Genomic DNA, 21,643 nt, shown 5'->3' with positions numbered 1-21,643 from the left:
TGGCGATGCCTGCAATCTGTTGATATGAACAATTATTCTCATGGGTTTTAACGTTAAAGTTTGACCCAGATTAAAACACAAACTTTGCCAAAGATGATTTTTATCAGACAATCTTCAAGTAAGTTTGAAGTTTTTGCTAGTGGTAGTGAGCTGAACAGCTGGCGAGTGATAACAATGAAACACTTTTAATTTGGCCTGCTTTTAATCAGATAAGAGTTTGGTCTGTGGTTTTTTTTGGCATTTTTATGCTATATTTTATGTTTGTTGTTTACCTGTGTGTTTTTATGTACTTAAGGGTGTTTGCTTTTATTCCTGGCTCTGTAAAGTAGGCTACTTTCTGATTTTTAACCTGCAAAGTGTTTTTATAGAAATAAAATGTATTTATCTCAATAATAGATTTTTGCTTTGAAAACAAAATATTTTCCTAAAAATAATTTTTATATTGAGTTTAAATGCACTAATTGTCTTTGTTCTTTTGACATGAAATTGAAAAATCTGTTACATTTTCTAAAAAGGAAGCCAATGTTAGGACACTATTTTCTCGCTTCTTAATAGTTATTATTTTGTAACAAAGGCATCAGTATCTCTTACTACTTATGATTGATTGGCACAATAGTTGACAGAATACCTGATTGATTTGCTTCTCTAACTAAAAGCTCTGATGTGTGTCTGTTGTTGGTCCTCGGGTCAGCAGTGGCCATAGCTCTGTATTTTTCATCCATCAGTAGTTGTTGGTTTCCAAAATCTACAAGTTCAACTTGTAGAAGCTAAACATTCATATGTTTCCTTAAATGCAGGCCAGGCTGGTGAGTCCCTTTCAGCCATCTTTTAGCTCTGTTACATGGATGCTGATGACTGTCTGCATGATTTACTTCCACTTTGATTAAAACAAAACAAAAGCGCAAGCTCATCTGTCTTCATTCAGTCAGCATTTGACCATTAATTAAAATTTATAAACTAAATTTGTGGTATTTTGTAAGAAATTATTCAGATCCTTCCATTTGTTAATCTTGATTCTGAAATGAACTTTAATTCAGCTGTTTTTATTCAGACAAATGGAAATGACTGACCTACGTTCAAAGCGTTGCCCATCAACCTCAAAACCGACTGCTGTCATGTGTTGGGTATTAATTATGACATGCCTTATTTAATTCTCTTTTAGCATAACTTCATTCGCTACAGAAACTCAGGAATGAGTTGCCTTCCCTTCTGGCAGAAAAGAGCTCTTAGTTGATAGTTGACAGCTTAATGGTGCCTCCTTCCCATCAGATTAGCAGGTTACACTTTTTCTCTCTTGTACTAATGGTAATATTTCGTTGTCTGTTCTTGTGAACAGATATCTTTACAGTCAGTGTTTATCATCATGAGACATGAGCAACTTTAGACCTGATAAACATGTTTACTGCATTGTTCAAACATCCCTATCAAATGTTCATTGTGTTGCCGTGAGAGTGTGTGTTGTGTGGCTGATATATACACTATATATATATATATATATATATATATATATATATATATATATATGTATATATGTATATATATATATATATATATATGTATATATATATATATATATATATATATATGTATATATATATATATATATATGTATATATATATGTATGTATGTATATATATATATATATGTATGTATATATATATATATATATGTATGTATATATATATATATATGTATGTATATATATATATGTATGTATATATATGTATATATATATGTATATATATATATATATGTATATATATATGTATGTATATATATATGTATATATATATATATATATATATATATATGTATATGTATATATATATGTATATATGTATATGTATATATATATGTATATATGTATATGTATATATATATGTATATATGTATATGTGTATATATATGTATATGTGTATATGTGTATATATATGTATATGTGTATATATATGTATATATGTATATATATGTATGTATATATGTATATATATGTATGTATATATGTATATATATGTATGTATATATGTATATATATGTATGTATATATGTATATATATGTATGTATATATGTATATATATGTATGTATATATATGTATATATGTATGTATATATATATATGTATATATGTATGTATATATATATGTATATATGTATGTATATGTATGTATATATGTATGTATATGTATGTATATATATGTATATATGTATGTATATATATGTATATATGTATGTATATATATATGTGTATATATGTATATATGTATGTATATATATGTATGTATATATATATGTATATATATATATATATATATATATATATATATATATATATATATATATATATATATATATGTATATATATATATATATATATATATATATATGTATATATACCTACCAGTCACACTATATATATATATATATATATATATATATATATATATATATATATATATATATATATATATATATATACATAATGCAATGAAGATGTAGCTTGTGACGTGGTGCTATTTTCTGGTGTATTAACGGGAACTTCTACATCTTTGTTGGTTATTTGTGGACATTGCACAAAGATAGAACTTCCTAAGTAGTTGCAACCCTCGTTAAAACCCCTGTTTCTCCGTTTTTATCTGAAATTGCCAAAAATTGAAATTGCAAATTGATATCGCAATTAGTTCACGTTTGACATGTTGTGCAGCTTTGATGTTCAGCATGTGTTCTGTGTGAAGCCCCAGAAGATATAAAGATGAAGTAAAACTATTTCACCACAAGGCTTTCAGTGGACACAAACTAGCTCAGGATCTTGGACATTTTGCACAGATCGGCTGTAAAGTAATTATTTCATACATCAAGCTGAATTACTGCACAAGCCGTTTCCTAAAAGTGTTCTTAAACGGGAGTTCTCAGAAACAGAATTTGAGGTCTTAAATAAAAAGATTTTAGTAGAAAGGTTTGTATTGGTTTTGGTTTTGGGTTGATATATTTTCCCGATAAAGGGACTTTTGTAACTTGCAGGATGAGTTTACTGCTGAGCTAGACGAGAGCGAAACTCAACAACTGTCTCATTGAGAAGTTCCCAGTTTCTGTGTGGCGGTGATCGAGTCGGTTGACGCTGGCAGGAGGCCTGCTGGAGGCTGTGACAGATTGGTGCCATCACCGCATTATTTCATTAACACTTGTGTTTTCATGGTGAACATCTTCTCACTCATCATTTTCCTCTCTGTTTCTTTTGCTCTTCCTCCCCTCCCCTCCCCACCTCCCCCATGACAGATGGAGAGCGAAAAGAAGAGGAGAAAATACTCCACGAGCAGCAACGACTCTGACACCACTGACAGTAAGTTTGAGACAGACTTGAGGAGAGACTGTGTGTGTGTGTGTGTGTGTGTGTGTGTGTGTGTGTGTGTGTGTGTGTGTGTGTGTGTGTGTGTGTGTGTGTGTGTGTGTGTGTGTGTGTGTGTGTGTGTGTGTGTGTGTGTTTGAGGAATACTGGATTTGTGAGTTGTCTGATTTCATTCAGTTCCTTCAGAATATTTCTTATTTCCAGTCTCCATGCAGATTTTCCTCCTGCTTTACTATTGTCCCTTATCTGTTTTACCATCATTACTGTGAAGGATGTCTCGACCTGATCTGGAGTATGATGTCAGTTAGGTTGTCATATATATCATGCATATCGTATATCAGTTAGGATATCATATCAGGGTGTTATGCTACATGATTGGTATCACGTCACTGAGCAAAACTCCTGTTCTCTGTTGCTTTGTGTCAGTGTATAAATGTTCAATTTTAGATTAGCACATGGCTAAATAGCATCAGTGAAGAGGAATATTACTGCGTCAGTGTCATTAATAAAGACGCATGGAAGTTTTATTTCTTTGTTGAAAAGCAAGTTTTTCCGCTCCAACAGTTTTGATGCAGCCCATTGGTTTCTTTAGCAAGGCAGCTATCTTTTTCTGAATTAGCATACATGAGCTCAGTTATTGTAAACTGGATTAATGTGAAACATATACTGGATTTGTTTTAATTAGATTGTAGTTGGACTTTACTGCGTCAGTGTCATTAATAAAGACGCATGGAAGTTTTATTTCTTTGTTGAAAAGTTTTTCCGCTCCAACAGTTTTGATGCAGCCCATTGGTTTCTTTAGCAAGGCAGCTATCTTTTTCTGAATTAGCATACATGAGCTCAGTTATTGTAAACTGGATTAATGTGAAACATATACTGGATTTGTTTTAATTAGATTGTAGTTGGACTACAGTGAAATGGATTGACCTGGACTGTGAGTAAAAATTCCTTAAGGAAGCTTTATAAATTGCTGCTTTACAATTAAAGCTAAATTCATTTGAATTATTCACATAACTTTTTTTAATTGCAAACATAAGCACAAAAAAAACCAAATATTCATTCAGAATAGACAAAAATGGAAAATTCTTCCGGGAGAGGCTTCTTCAGGTTTGCTGGAACAAAGAACGTACAGGCGGTCATTATTGCCAACAGCAACAGTGGTGTGTTACTTGAAGGCATTTCATTTATCGGCATTTTAGGCAGTGGTTTCTGCTGCATTTGGACTGCCTTTTAAATAAAGTTAGCTTGATTTGGTTTGTCATTAAGACAATGGAGGCTGATCCAAGGCAAGAAAAAAGCCAAAGTCCAAGTCATGAAGGCAGTGGTGGGCTAATGGTCTCACCAAGACTGGCTACAGCAACCTGGTTTTAATCTGGAGGGTGTGATATGGTGACAAGGGAGGGAAACAGAGCATGGCGTGGTGAGGCTTGGCTTGGCATACTTAGAAAGACCTGAAATTAGTAAATGATGTCTACAAATGACTTATAACTAACAGCAAAACACAAATCAAAGAACACAAATAATACAACATAACGATTTTCCCAACAGGGATCGATGATGGATCGGATCTTAATTTGATTGTATTTCATATATAAAAACTGCAGCTGCAACTTGGTTATTACTAAACCAGTTGGGCAACAAAGTAACACACTTCAGTCACCAAATGGTGCTACATTTAATAAAAAACCCAACGTAAGAAGTTTCCGGTCAGTGTGGTACAGTTTATTTTTATTATTGGTTTTTACTTACTATTTATTCAGTTTATATTATTGTTTTAATTCTGTATTCCTTGTATGACCTGTTTTATTGTATTTATTTGCATTTGAACTGTTTTATTCTGTTTTTATTTTGGCCGATTGTGTACAGCACTTTGTTTCAACTCAGGTTGTTTTAAAGGGCTTTATAAATGAAGTTGAGTTGAGTTAATATCAACACATCACAAGATGCTGCAAAAAACAGCTTTTTTTTCATTGTCTAATGTTAAATTGTCTGTTTTACATGCTGCTTTTTTTTTTTTTTTTTTTTTACCATTGCAGTGTTACATTTGATGAAATAAAAAGTCTTAAAAAAATAACAAAAAACTTTATTTGCAAACTGTAAAATTGTTAACATTGGCTTTGCTGCCCTTTGTAGAACTATGGAAAGCTTTCCCCACCAGCTTCTGTGGCTTTTGCTGTTTCATTGTCATTACGTCATCTTTTCAAAAATCGCTATAACAATGAGCTCAGTGCTCATATTATAACTATAATAATCAACAAAATAGTTTCCGATTTACACAGATGGAGTTGCTCTGGAGCTGCAGCATGTTAATGTCTTACATAGTTTATCAGCGTTATGCTCGTGGTTAGAATTATATGCACTGCTTCACTGTTGTCTGTGCTTAAAACGCAGTTGGCTGCAGAGAAATTATTAAATATACACCTCTCACATTTGTGATTTAAATGTATTTTGGTCTGAAGTGGTTTGGAAGCAATGATGAGCTTTATGCATGAACGATGAGGAATATCAGACTGTTTGTTTTCCTCCTACAGACAGACCAGAACAAGCACTCAGACAGCTCCTGCACTGTTAAAATGTCAACACACGTGTCCATTAGGAGATCAGGGTTTTCTGAACTCAAGGTTTTTTTTTTTAGATGTTTCTCTGTTTACACTCACCTGGTTGTGATTATTGGGTCATTAACAGGCTTGTGGAGGAGTTGAGGACAAGCTGTTGGGGAGATCTATTTCATTAGAATCATGTGTGTGAGGAGGAAAACGCATAAAACCTGCAGGGCAGTGGACGACCCTGTAATAATCTCTGAACAATAAATAATTTTACACAAAACACTTAAGCCTTCACATCTGATTACTGTCTTCAAAATGTGAAGTAACGGAACTACTTTGATGCTGACATGCTTTATCTTTTTAAGTTAAATTTTGGCATTTTCATGTAAAGTTGTCAAGACAAACAGAAATGTAATGATGTGAAAATTAAGTTTTTTTTTTAACACATCATGTAAATACTGAGATAAGGTTATCACATCTGAAACCAAAGCAATAAGATCCCAGCAAGGGGGGCTTAAATTTAGAATAATAAATGTTATTTTTTCCTTCATTTGTCTTTTGACGCATTTTTCAGTCCAGAAAACTTTTTCATTTGGTATCATCTGTCTCTGGAATGTGTGTGAAATTTACTCTCCTATAACGGTTTAATGGAAAAATCAATAAGATGGTATTTCAGCAGGAGAAGGGTATCTCCTCTTTTTCTGCTCATTCATCTCAAATAGCTGACCGAGGCTCTGACTTTGCTTTTTAAAGTTATGAAGACATAGTCAGAATGATATAAGCTGCAAGAACGAGAGGTTTTTAAACTCTAATGAAAAAAAAACAAAAAAACAATTTAATTTGGAATTTTAGGTCTGATTGTAGATATTGTAGCTCCCTGCACCTCAGCATGCCATGATCTCTGATAGTTATGTGGCCACAGGTCTGCATGTACGATGTACTTTACAGCAGGTTTAACAGGCTCTTTTCCTGACCTGACCGTGCCGCCCTGTGTTCAAGGCCCTGCCGTCTGCTTTATAATAAGCTTTTAGCTGTTAGCTCCTCCTGACCGCTGTGTGGTGGATTCCAGCTGCATCTCTTCACTAGAAGTTATCAGGTTTCTAATTGAAGGATGCCCATGATAATTTTGGCTGCTGTGCACCGAGCGCTGCTTTTAATTAACACGCGGCCGTGATGGTAACCTCCAACTGCGCTGTGGCCCGTTTGGTTATCTGGCCACGCTGACAGAGATGTGCAGCTGCTGTTTGTGTGACGTGTCGATGCAACCTGCCTGAACACACACACACACAAACACATGCAACACAGTCGCTGTGGAATGCAAATGCCGGAATACAATCAAAAATGTCCTGCAGATTAGTGCACAGCTGCCTTAAATAGTTTCACACCCAACACGGGCACAAGCACACACACCAGTAGAGAGAACTGTGGACAAGCACACACAGTGCCAAGCATTACCTAAGCTTCTTTGGTGTGCTGTTTTGCTGTTTTACATCCCAAATCAAGTGCTGGTGAAGTCTGTGTTGTCTCTATGTTGATCCTGTGATGGACCGGTGATGTACTCTGCCAGCGGCTGGGATAGACTACAGACCCTCTGAGACCCTGTGCTGGAATAAGCAGTTAGAGCCATTAGGCGGATGCTTAGATGAAATGTTAAACTAGAGCAGGAATGTAAAACTCATTTTAGTACAGATTGGACCTTCTGGTGGGCTGGTTGTGACCCCAAGCTGTCCATTTAACTCCCGTGTATTAAAGTCTTTGTTTTCTTTGCCGGTTGAAGCCAGCAGCAATGATTCAAATTGAAAACTTTAATAAAAGACTGATAATGTGGAATTGTGTATATAAGATTAGCTTGTCAACGTGTGCTGTAGCTGTAGTCAGTTATTCAGACGTCGGGGAGTGTTTGTGGTTTAGGAAGGTGGCAGGAGCATGGCGTGTGTAAATACACAGCAGCAGAAAGTCACACGCGGTTGATGATTAAAGCGGTGGGTGGGATACTGGCTTCAATGTCTGATTAATTGCAATTAATCTATGCATTAATGAGCTTGTTCAGGACCGCGGTGGACTAACAGCTTAACAAGATGTTATTTATATTGTCATTAATTATTAAACATCTTCATGACTCATTTTAAGTCGATTTTAATCAAAAGTTTGATTCAACAACATTAAGTGTTTTTTGTTTTATTATACATGTTAGTTTTTGTTTTTCTTCTTCATTTATGTTGTGTTTGCATCATCAGCTCTGTGTTCTCTGGTCTAATTAGTTTTTTTTTTTTTTTTAATTATTTCTGTATTTATGCAAACACAAAAAACCCATCTAAACTGAAGTATATAAGTGAGTGTGAGACATGTTTATGAGGTGCCTTCGACTGTTCATCATAATAGACCTTAAATAAGCTCTGATGAAGCACTCTTGACTTGTTGTTGTTGCAGGTCAAGTAACGTCGTGGTCCAGGTCGTCGAAGACTACAGGCACCAGCAGCACATGGGTCCGTCACCAGCACAAGAAACCGTCAGAGGTAAATTATTATTGCTGATTCTGAGGATTTACGCACAAGAGTGTGTTTTTATAAACACAGTAAGGATGCCTCCTGTTTTTCTTTCATTTTGTTTTATTTTGCAGAATTTTCTGAGACTTTGAGTATTTGAAGGTTTTGATTTGTTGTGTTATATTGTTTACTAATTCTGTTAGACCTGAGGTTACAGCTCAGACAATTTAACTCTGAGGTTACAGCTCAGACAAAGCTGTGTTTTGGCTTTTTTTGTGGTATAAAACAGGTGAAATTAGAAAAAAGGCCTGTTTTATTTGCCTCCTGTCAGAAATGACTTACCCTAAAGGAAAGTAGACTTGAAAGGTGTGATTCCATTAAGCCTAGAATTACGCAAATTAAATATTGCAATAAAGAAATGCTAATAGAAACACTTAATGTTGAAAAAAGTCTTAAATATCGCTAAAACATTTTTACACTGTCATGAAGTGCTTTTTCAGACTTTTTGAGGTAGAAATGTATAGTAAAAGTGTAACGGAAACCTTTTTTCGCACTTAGATGTCCCTGGATGTGACATGAGGGGGTCATGACCAGTTCATTTCCGGTAAAGATAGCGCGGTATGGAACAAACAGAAGCAAATTTCAGCGTTTTAGAAAAGAAAATGAGGGTGAAAAGCTTTCAAAAGCCATAGCAAAGTAGAAAACCCCAAAAAACGCTATGTGGCTAATTTGCATAAGCCGCAATTCTCATAAAATCTCGTCAGCTGGAGGAGAAGCTTACGCACTAAACACTGTTCAATGTAAATGCCTGCAAATCTCAATTGTTCGTTGAAAATTAGAAATATGGCTTTTATTTTGGGGTAAAATGGAAACGCAGCTAGTGAAATCTACGACATGACACATGACATGGCGGCTAACTCAGAGAGATTTGCACAGTGATGAAACCAATTTCTCTCCTTTGAAATGGCCCAGTGTTGGTGTGGCTGAAATTAGCAGATGCACCAAAGTAGGCATGCGTTGTTTTTGTGTTTTTAAGTACACGTCCATATGATTGCTTGGGGTCTGATTGTATCTCAGTTTGGTGGCAATGCTTGGTTAATACTTTTAACTGACTTTCTTTATCATCTTGGGGTTCTACATGTTAGGACTGGTGCTCATAAGCCCACCAGAGTCTGGGTCGGTATAGGATGGGTTGGTACGTGTGTTGGTATGGGTTGGTACGTGTGTTCTGTGTTTCTACAGGAAAAAACTGGGACGGCATTCCAAAAGTCCAACTTGTTTTTGGGACCCTTCTTCTGGGGTCCCAGTTTTACCAATCTAACCCTAAAGGGTGGAGCTTAATGCACTGTAGTCTGTTGATTGGTGAAAAGAATCGCTTCTTCCCCAAGAAGTGAGAACAGCGCTATATGCACTTTATACAATCTGGAGTTTTGTTGTTTAAAGCCGTCAAGAAGAAAGAAGACAAACTGCTAGATGTCCACCCACTCATACAAATCCATGAAAGCATCATGCTGCTAAGACGCATTCGGGCTGCACCATGTTGAAAAAAAAACTGACACTGTTATATATAAAAAAAAATAAAATAAATATTACAGGAATTTTCGACAGAGGATTTAAATAGCACTTGTTCTGCCCTCCTGCTGTCTTGTTGTCAATGAACCTGCGCTGATCTTACCTCTTATTTGTCAGCGTTACAAGTGGTTTTGTCTATATGTGAAAGTTCTTATCTTTTTATTTATTACTTTTCATTGTGCTAGGTCATGAATACAGATTTTGTTCTATAATTGGCAAACATGATTTTTTTTTTTACCTTAAACATTACAGGACCTGCAATGTGAGTATTGCACACATCTATATTGTGATGATGATGCTTAAACGGTGAATGGGCCAGGTCTGTAACACATCTGTCAGCATTCAGCTTAGACCCTGCCTACCAGCTAAGGGTGTGGTTGGTAGTTGAAACCCGATAGAGATCAGGGTTTTACTGAACCAAACCGCACCAAACCATCCCATCCAGAGTTTAAACCTATGAAAAACGACCATGTAAACACTTGGTTCCTAATGCAAATTTCTATTCAGAATTAAACTTAATTCCGATGTAAGTGGCTGGTTTATTCACATTTAATTCCAATCTATTTAATAGCTCTGCCATGTAAAGCTTCATTCTACTCTAAGTTAATTCCGGTCGTTCTGAGCATGCTCGTTACCTTGTCCTGTCCCGATGACTCACGTTCTTTTGCCTCCCGTGTTCAGTGGTCTGTCTTTCTTCTACTTCTTAGTTGCTGCAAAAAGTGAAGTAGTATGCTCGCGTTGAGCTGGTACTTCAACATTATAATCGAAATAGAGGTGAAACTGGTACTTATTGTGTAGTTTTTACAAGTTACGACTGAAAAGACGAGAAGCAGGGAGCCAACTTTGTTTATTTCCGGTATACGTCATACGTCAAGTGCACCCTCTGTCCAATCAGAACCCTTCCCAGCCCGCCGCTCTAAAGAGGAATTAGGTGAGGATGTGTTTCATGTAAACCTTCATTTGGAATTATTATTTTCATGTAAACTCATAGGAGAATAAGTTAATTCCGAATGATTTAATTTTGAATTATTAATTCCATATTTAAAAACACTATGTAACCATAACCAATAAAAAAAAAGGAGCTTCTTGATACCTGTTATTGCCCCTTTAGCATCCGTTGCTCTAACATCCTCAAACTCAGAATAAATCTTTTAGGAATTATTGATCATATTACTCAAATCAAACACTGCCTGTTAACTGTGGGTGGTTGGTTGACTGGAGCCACCTTGGGGAAAAGAAAAAGTCTCTTTGACCTGTATAGACTCACTGCTCCGCTTTAGTCCTGTTTAATGATTTCAGTGTTCTCCATGCATGTTCATGTTGCTGAACACTCGAAGGATTTGCACCTGCTATGATCCTACTTCAGAAAATAGATCACATAAAAAAGTGCAAATGCTGCACTTTACCAAAATAACCCAGTCAGGAGTGTTGCTCCTGGACGGGCTCAGTTGTTACTGCTGCTGTTTCCCGAGCAGAGCCGACTGCTGTCATGTTGAAGATTTGGAAGAGGAGACCACACTGGATGCACTAAAAAATTAAAAAACAACAATAATTCATTTGGTAACATGCAATTAGTTTAAATAAATAAATAAATAAATAAATAAATATATATATATATATATATATATATATATATATATATATACACATACACATACACACCACCTAGTGTGAGTTTTGAAGGTCAGTTATCCAGCTGTAGTTGCTTTACATCAGTGAGATGAGCACCTCTTTCCAACATAAATACAGCCATCTCCAGCCCTGCAGCTAAATCAACCGAGCACATGGATGGCACAAACTGGTTAGCTAAAATACTGGGTCGGAGCACCCATATGGCCATGATGAATGATCCCGAGAGCTCTCAAATGACCACCCTGAGGAAGAAACTGGCATAATCCGGTTGGAAAAATGATGCACTTTACCAGTTGTGGCGAGGCATTGCCTGCCACAATCACACATTCCTCCCACTCTGCTAGAGAAGTGGGTTCAAATCTCTTTAAGGAGAACTTTACTTTTGTTGTAGGAGTTTAATTCTAGGAATGGCTTTCTGCCATTTGGAACAAATGGCATGTCAGAAATGAAGGACAAGAGGGCAGCTGCCACTGATGCCACTTCAGCTTCTCCACTTATTCTTTGATAAAGCTCTCTTGCTACATGAATGAAAAGTATTTTAGAGGACTCTCTGCTTGCCACTCCTCTCCATCCTGCCTGCAAAAAAGTGTCAAATACTGGCTGAAGTGAAGGAGCATAAATGTTCTTTCTGCATTTTCTGCATACAAGGCAAAGCTGCATACGTCCTCCTGAAGTAGAAGTCATCAGCAGAGCATCTGTTAGGCTGGTGTGTTTGAAGCTTCCTCCCCCTCTGCTCCATCTAGTTAACCACAGGCTGTTGGAAGGTCCTGTCAGCAATCAGTCCCTGGGTAATTACTACTGTAGCTCTCTGCTCTGACCCGGGCCTGCGCGGAGCAGCCAGGGGCCACGTTCCCTTTCATAACTCTGCCTCCTTGCTGTGGGGCACGCTGCTTTTTCATAAAGGATGATGCTTTCTGTAATTTCTCTGAAGCTGAGAGCGACATGGAAAGGTGAAACAGAGGATAGCTCACATCTGACGGATTCTTACTGTAAAGTTTTTTATTCAACAGTTGCAGCTGCTTCTGAATGGATGTTAGAGAGGCTCGCGTCATTACCAATTAAAAATGAGCCGCCATTTATCTCAGAGATGTTAATGGATCACGCAGTTTTACTAATGGGAGTTTAATGCTCTTGTCGTTTTGGGAGGGCTCCACATATTTTGTTCTGTCTTCCCACAAGAACTTGACATTGTGATGGAGCCCTTATTAAATATGATATGAGAAGATTTACTTTGACATAAGTTGCACACACACACACCTCTGCTTGAGTGTTGTGACTTTTGCGTCAAACATAGTTTGACATGAATTTCCAATTTTGTAATGTGTAGTTTGCATCACTTTTGTCTGATTTTCAATTAAACAGACGTCCAACAATAATGTGCAACTTGCACAGTGATGAACCAGTTGCTACAGCTTGAACTTCACATCTAATTGCCACCTTGGATGGTTTTAAGCTTGGCCTGCCTGAAACCGTTTGACGTCAGCTTTTTGTCCCTGCTGACTGTGTGCACATTGGAAAAAAAATGCATAAATGGATTTTTCCAAAGTGTGACCGTCTACACAACACCTTGTAAAACTAGCTGAATTGAAGGCAGCAGAAGGCTTTGGTTGTTAAACTTGAGAGACGTCCTGATTTAGAGCTTGTTTTTCAGCTATCACAGAATCCTGCAAATTTAATTTAGCATTGATCTTATAATGTGGGAAATTCCCACATAAACATACAGCGACATGATTAAATTACATCCAGGCAACAGAAACAGTGGAGGATGGATGAACAGAAACATGAGAAGACTGGTGAACTTCCCAATGTTCCCCTCTGGTGCAGCATCACCAGAGGCACGAGCCACCTTTCCACTACAGGAACTCTGTTCACTGGCCTGGGGATTTACACAAAGCTTCTGCTTATTTCCACTGACATCACCAGAGTATAGAAGTATTCTTACTCTTATTCTTTCTCTGGAAAAAAAAAAGACTCGTTTTAACGTTTTACATTCCTCAGAATTCTTGAGAAGTGGGGCTGTGTGCTGAAGAGCTCTGATTGGTGGACCATACCTGCAGCGTTACACGTGTGTATACGCCAGTGTGCGGCTGCAAACTTGGGAATTTTTCTTTTACAAACTTGACTCCATGCTTTGATTGTTTGACGACAGGCCAGAGCTAAATGCAGACCTCACACAGAAACAAACGCAGGAAAACTTAAAGAAACTTGAGACAGCAGTCACGGCAGGATGGTCATAGATTACCAGGAAGTCTTCTACCTTGGTAATAAAAATGAAAAATTCCTGGGAATATTGATGGAAAACCTCCTATGCATTTTCCGTAGGTTTGATTCACTTTGTCTTGGTTAGCGTCCAGTCCCGCACACGGTGTTTTGTGCAACCAGGATACGTCTTTATGCTTAGCTAAGACACGGGACAGCTTGGAAGCCGTTACATCTGGTTGTATGTTCCGGTTGATCTCGGGAGTATTTACGATGGCATGCTCTAGTCATGTGGACTGTGTTGTTTGTCTGTTTGTGAGTCTTTTAGCTGTGCTGCTGCCATTACTTGCTTGGAACAAAAAAAAAGGCAATTTAACTCTAAATGAGTTTTTTCTTGGTTAAGTAAAATGTGTGTTTTACACAATGGGATTGAGTACACCTGTGTGGTCCTTGTTGGTATTGAAAAGCACCTCAGATGTGATGCAGATTAGCGAGGTGCCATGGAGATTAGATGAGCTGGAAGACTACTTGTCTCTTGTTGCCGTAGCAACAGATGAAACATGAGAAGGCTATTGCTTCATCTCAAAAATGTTATAATTTATAAAAAGTTTATACAATCCCTGAACAAAAAACACACTTTCTTCAATCATTATCCTAACCGCTTTGTCCAATGGAGGGTTGTGGGGAAGCTGGAGCCTATCCCAGCAGTCTTTGGGTGAAAGGCAGGGTACACCCTGGACAGCTTGCCAGTCCATCGCAGGACCACACAGAGACAAACCACTCACACTCACTCCCATGGGAAATTTAGAGTAACCAATTAACCTAACATGCATGTCTTTGGATGGTGGGGGGAAGCTGGAGTACCTGGATAGAACCCACGCATACACGGGGAGAACATGCAAACTCCACACAGAAAGGCCACTGTCAAAACCCCTCCCCAGCCGAGGATCGAGTGGGGCGAGGCCACAGTGCTAACCACTATGCCACTGGGCAGCCCCTAATCAGAGATTCTTATTATACAAATATATGTTAAATTAAAGACAAAATTGATCAAATGAACTAAAAAATGTTTTATGAAAACTACCAAGTTACCAGATAATTAATAAAAGACATGTTGGTAATATGCAGAAGAAATGAGAGACAAGGTTTCCATGGAAAGGAAAACTTTACACACTGATGCAGCTTTTCTACCTGAAAGTAGGAAAACTTGGGGTGGGACTCGATAAAAACAATGATCTAATTATTTACAGGCTATGTAATGAATTAATCTCAATGAACTGCATTTTATCACATATTTGCCCCAAACAACATTTTGTTTTAATTTAATGGAAATTAACTGATGAATAGATTAAATAATAGACACAGACATAACACTGTAAACTCAAGCTCTGTTAATGTCTGATAAAATGTGTTTATTTTAAAACAGTAAAAATAGTAAGAAAAAGAACATCTACCTGGTTGAGTTAGTGTTACTTTAAATACTTGAACTTACAGCTTCAGCTGTTCTCTAATTATGAGTCTACAACACATTCTGGTAATTTTAACTTCTAAAATGTTTTCATCTATACTTTACATCAACAGGCATTAATATCTGACAGCAAACCAGGACGGGATCAGTTATTAGCAGCTTCAGTCTGGTCATGCAGCAGCAGTAATCACCTCCTGCTCTGACTGCAGCTTGAAGCTGCAAGCCTCTTGTTGGAGGAGTTTACTCAGCTGTTGCTCCTGCGAGCAGATAAGAGTGAACTACATATTCTTTCATATTACACACCAAAAATCTCAAATATCATCAGAAAAAGTTGTTAGACTTGTTGATAGTTGCTTTGTCTTTAAATAGACTGACTAGGTGGGCCTGAAAAATGGCTAAATACAGCGCCAGAGTTGCTAAGTTAATGCAGAGGTCTACCGTGTGCCTCAGTATAATCTGTGTACCAGGATAATATGCATGTTTGTGGTTAATTTCAATAACTTTTTTCACGCATTGATTTTTCTGTAATTGATTAATCGTAATCAATGAGTTAAAGTCTTCCTCTAAAGAAAACATAATCTAAAGTAGGAAAAGGTCAACATAAGACCTGTAGTTAAGGTCGCAAACGGCATCTTGGGAATTCTCCAGCTGAAATAACTGTGTTGACTACAAGTTCAGTCAGAGCTTCTTATTTTTCAGTCGCAGCTCATCTTCTGATACAAGCTGATGCAGCAGCAAAAAATTCTCCTTAAACCAGATTACAAGAGCTAAGTCTTGTAGCAGCAACTGTTAGCATGTTAACTCGTCATCTAGAGGAAGCTGTAGGTGTGTGTAGGTCTGTGTGTGAAATGCTTCGAGGCCATAGCAACAATGTGTGTGTTTTACATGCCAAAAGGTCAGAGCACTGATGAAACGTTCCCTGTTTTAGTTGTAATACTAATGCTGAAGCAGACCTTTAAGGTCACGTCCCTCATTTAGCTTCACAGTCATGAGTGTCGCTCTGTTTTGTTTTAATGTTACAGCCTGGCAGCTCTTATTTACATAAATAACAAAAACACAATTAAGAATGAAAAGTAACTGAGAAGAAGTATAAAATTTACACAAATTGCAATATTATAAAGTTAAGATTAAAATATGATAAAAACCACAATATGTAGAGATTACAAGGCAAATTAAAAGCAAAGTCTGAATTGTTCACTGGATTATTGAAACAGAAAAATAAGATAAGTAGTAAATAAAGAGCCATCTACTCTCACTTTATTGGGTACACTTGTTAAAACCGCTGTGTGAAATGAGCAGCTAACAGACATGTAAACCTGGTCAAGATGACTTGCTGAAGTTCAAACAGAGCCTCTGAATGAGGAAGTATTTCAGAAACTGCTGATCTGCTGGTATTTACACAGCCATCTGTAGAGTGTACAGAAAATGGTCTGGATCACAGAAAAAAAATCCAGCAAGCAGCTGTTTCCTGGTTGAAAATGCCGCGTTGATGTCGGGGGAGAATAGGCAGACTGGTTGGCAACTGGAACCTAAATTAGCAGTGTTTCCAACCAAGGTATGCAGAATACAACCTCTGAACTCACAACGTGTTCAACCTTGAAACAGATGGGCTACAGCAGCAACAGATCACACTGGTGCCACTCCTGCCAGCTAAGAACAGCAAACTCAGACTACAGTTCACACACACTCACCAAAACTGGACAATAGGAGATGGAAAAACGTTGACCAGGCAACATTTCAGCTGCAACATTCAGATAGTCGGATATGAATTGTTTCAAACATCATGAAAACATGGATGCGTTTTTAATCAAAGAATCGGTTGGTGTTGGTGTAATGATGTGGGAAATGTGCTCTTGGCATACTTTGGACTGCTTTGTACCATCATGGCATGGTTTAAATGCCACAGCCTACCTTAGTATAGCTGCTCACCATGTCCATCTGGTAGCAATTGTGTCAATATGGAGCCAAATCTCTGAGGGATGTTTTCAATGCCTGGTTGTTTCTATGACTAGTGCTTTAAGTGGAACAAAAAAAGTGGTGGTACTCCCTTAATGACTTGCTTTCAGTTTGTCGTGCAAATATGGAACAAAAACATGGCTGATACTTTTATGTAGATCTATAAATTGATCTAAAATGTGCCATAAATAGTTTTATGGCACAGAAATGACAAAAAATAAACAGGGCAAGTTCTAAATCAATCCACATTTGCCAAATTCAAAGTGCCACGGAGACACTTTTATGAACTTCAAGCCTCATTGCATGGACATTAAAAATAACACTGAAAAGTAAATACATAGACTTAAAGTTCATTAACCCTTTCATGCATGAATTAATAATAAAACAATGCAACATTTTTCCCATTTTGGTAAAAGAAACACTGAAGTGGTTTATTTACAAAAATACCCTCCTCTTACTTGAATATGCAAGAAAAAAGCTTGTAAATAGGTGCCCACTACAGGGCCACTATGCATGAAAGGGTTAAAAACAAAAAAAGTTCTACATTTAGACTTGTTTCGCTTCTTACCAGACTAATTTAACAGTGTATTGCTATTACACTTTTCCTCTGTAAAATGTTTTTCCCAGCACTAGGCCTGGTCCATGCCACTTAGCAATATTATCTTATCTTTAATCTAGAAATAATCTTCAAAAACTCAAAATACTGACCAGCTATACACTTAGTTTGCAGCATCTGACCTTCATTGTCTGGTGTAGTAAATGACTGTTAAGTAGTACTACTGTAGTAAATGACTGTTAAGTAGTACTGCTGTAGTAAATGACTGTGAAGTAGTACTACTGTCATCACTCAACTCTGCTCTAGTTTGTAACATTACAGCCGCCATAGTTTTTTTCTCCACCTTTCCTCTCATTCAAAGCACGTCGATGTAAACACAGAAGCGAGTGAACAACGTGACGTACGGCGTGACGTTGTGGGCAACAGCAAGCGTTGTGCGTCTAAACCGGTTTTAACAATACATTTCTTTTGAGGCAACTTTTTAAAACTTTTTTTGAATAAAAATCAACAAATATAAGTTGTAATATGTGGTGAAGTCGTAGGACGGTATACTGATTGCTGAAGAAAGCCCGTAAAAGTATGCACTATACGCTGTGTAAAAAAAAAAAAAAGTCACGGTAGGCAAAGAGATAAAATTAATAAGTGCTGGTACTGCGTACCGCTGCGTTCCGGCCCACTTAAAGCACTGTCTATGACACCAAGAAGGGGGGCACTTCTGAAAGGGGGCCCAACCAGGCACCAGCAAGGTGAACCTAATGGAGTGGCTAGTGAGTGTATACCTGTACTGCCAACCTCCTGTACTACAAACACATTGGTTTCACTGAAGCAAGTTTTATTTTTTCTTGCTAACAGAAATGTCCGTTCATTAAAATAAAATGAATAAAATAATTTCAGTCACAAAAGGCTGATGTTTTTAGGAAGTGCACCACTGTGTCCCCACTGAGAAGAAAAGTGAACAGTGGCTAGACTTTATGGGTTGACGCTCACCCACCGGCTCAAGGAGGTGTGGTGGCTGGTAAACACGCAGGACGTGTAATGACAGCGTAGTGCTTTGCTAAAAACGAGCCGCATCTATTTGCGCCTTTGCAAATCTTTCACTGCAGCTCTGACTTTCCTTAGAAGTGGTTTACATGGTTTCACTTGGCGGAAGGAGGACACAGTCAGACTCTTCCTCTTTCTCTACAGTTGTTTTTATCTCCTCTTAGATGAGGCTGGAGACTGAAGATTTTTGTACATTCTGTAGACAAACAGGAAGTAACTATATCACACACAACACACACACAGAAAGCACATATTTGCTCTTGTGATTAATGGTTATGGGGAACACTTTGTTGTATTTAGGTGCGTCCCAGATTTAATGTGCCGTTTAAAGATTTACTGCAGTGTATTGTTGCTGCAGTGGCACAGAGAAACTCTCCTTTTAGTAACTCCTGCCTCATCTCAAGTGACAAAAGCAAAGCTCCTCTTCTTCACAGAAATTCCCCTGCTCCCCCCTGGGGATTGTGTGACACTTGTCAAAACACTTAAGCACAAAGGACATGCACATTTGTTGGAAACTTGTCACCGATTTGTTGAGACAGACACATGAATGTTCTCACTTTGCACTCAGAAGAAGTTCTGCCATTTAATTAGTCGAGTTTTCTTTTTTTTTTCTTTTTTCTTTTTTTTAATGAAAGGTTTTTCTTTTTAATCAAAGCATTTAAGCTGAAGGAATATCAAGTCCAGTTGTAGAATTTCCTTGTAAACTGTTGCAAACTTCATCCCTTTACGACAAAGTCATTAAAACATCTAATTAAAAGGATCTGTGGCTTTTTGCTCAGCATTTGTGTTTTTCAGACCAATTAATGTAAGAATTCAACTTTCTTAAGGCCTGTCTGCAGAACACTGGTGATGTCTTTTATTAAAAACAAAAGAAAAAATTGCATATATGATGGAAATAAAACCTTGAGTTTCTGCATCAACTCTCCGGATGAAATCATGCCTGCACCATTAGCGCAGCACGAAAAACATCATCTTGTTAGTCTCAGTGATTATTTTTAACAGCAATATGGTTTTTTTTTCTACTGTTGCTTAGCAACCACTCAAAACACAACAATAAATATTCCCTTTGCTTCTTCATTCTGTTGTCCAGTAACAATTTTTGTTGTGTCATTTATTAAATCTTTACTTTTTTGCTTCATCTTTTATGCTTCCTATCGTTTGCTTGAAGATAACTCCTCACAGCCAGTTTATGTCCCAGGAAGCTCCTTGTTAATTTGAGTGTATTTGAGTGTATTTATTAGATTTATTCATTCCTTTATATATTAGCCATCATCAGGCAGATTTCTTTTTGTTTTATTTAGCTAAGTCACTGTCATGATTCAGAGTTTGTGTTGGCTTTTTAGTTCCGGTTTCCTGTTTTATTTTGTAGTTTTCCTTTTTCTGGTTTCCCATTTTTCCTAATGTTTGTTAGCTCACCTGGATTTATTTAGACCATTCAATTTAGACCTTTTCCTTGTTCTGTTTCTGTGTATATATTATGGATGTAAAAGTATATATACTACAGTACATATACAACTTGGCTTCAGTTCCCATTGGCTAGTTTGTAGTTTTCTCTCGTGTCTCTTTAGTTAATTAAAAAGGATTCGTCTGCCTCCTGCTGCCTCTCCATCCCGCATTTGGGTCCACATCACCACCACCGCTTCACAACAGTCACCACATCTCTGCAGTGGTGCAATTTATGTCATCAGTCAAGTTTAAACAAGCAGTGAAAAATGAGTCTTGATCCCAAAACAGATTTTTAATGATCTGCTGTGGCGATACATTTCACTACTGGCAGCTTGGCATTTTCCAAAAGGCTTTGACATGCAATCAGTGCAATAGTTAATAAGTATAAATCAACCCATGTTTACAGCTATGTAGGGGGTTCAGTGATTGACTGAAACTGTAGCAGGAAAAAACACTCATTCATTCCTGGCTTCTGTATTTATTTCTTATTTTGCACAAAATATCTGACATTATGGGTCTTCTGAAACCTTTCATTCACTGCACCCCTTGCATGCTGGACTTGCTTTGTTTTTTTTTTGTTTTGTTTTGTCCTGAAATGACTCTGCGGAAGGATGATGTGGTAGAATGCGTGATGTGAGACAAAAGTTAGATCAGATGTTGGAGTCTTGTAACCAGTTGTTTCTCGGTTGGTAAATATGCTCCATTACAAAGATGGTGGAATGAGATTGTCGGAGCCATCAGAATCTCAGAGGAAGGACAGCAGAGGAGGAAATGCCTTCCCACAGGCTGAGACCCTTAAAACGCTCAGTCGGCTTCTTCCACAACTTATTAATTGTATGATAGCACAATCACTGTTACCCCTAGCAACCACTATGGTCAGCTGGAGGTTATGAAGTTTTAGAAATGGAGTAGAAGAGTGTGAGTTCCTTCAGCCTTGAGTGGGGTGAGCATCTCTGCTGCTGAGACAGAAGAGGTCTCATCTGGACGCTGGATTGTATTCAAGAGATGCCAAAAGATTCAACATTCTTTAAGCCAACCAGCTGCTGGTTACAAGTGAGATTCAAGTTCTCCGGCTCAACTTGCGTCATTCAATACAAGGACTTGTGCATTTAAAAAACTCTGCTGAGTGCCTTTCACCACAGGAAACTGACTTGAATTCTTTTTCAAGACGAAGGGAATAAAAGATGGTTTTGATCAGATCAGATTGAGTTTTAACCATTTTCTCAGGTTTTCTACAGATTTACACAGCCTCGGCCTGAGTGAATAACAACAGTTTTAGATACCATTTAAGCATGGTTTAGTGAATTTAGTAAAGTACAGATGAAATCAAGATGAATAGTGATTATGATTTTATTTTTCTTTTAATTTGATTCAAAATTAATTTGATTTTGGGTCA

The 21,643-nt window shown here is 37.3% G+C and overlaps 1 protein-coding gene across 1 annotated transcript in view; it reads left to right on the top strand.

The window, feature by feature from the left end:
- The window catches only part of jade2 (jade family PHD finger 2), a 226,000-nt gene that overhangs the window by 29,770 nt on the left and 174,587 nt on the right, over positions 1–21,643 (top strand). Inside the window, exons 2-3 of the mRNA XM_079247914.1 lie at positions 3,276–3,339; positions 8,322–8,407. Of these exons, the coding sequence (XP_079104040.1) occupies positions 3,276–3,339; positions 8,322–8,407 (150 nt within the window). The remainder of the gene's footprint in view (positions 1–3,275; positions 3,340–8,321; positions 8,408–21,643) is intronic.

This window comes from Telmatherina bonti (genome assembly GCF_933228915.1).
Source record: "Telmatherina bonti genome assembly, chromosome: 10".
NCBI classification, from domain to species: Eukaryota; Metazoa; Chordata; class Actinopteri; order Atheriniformes; family Telmatherinidae; genus Telmatherina; species Telmatherina bonti.
The sequence above is the reverse complement of the archived record's forward strand: the minus strand, read 5'-3'. Positions and strand labels throughout refer to the sequence as shown.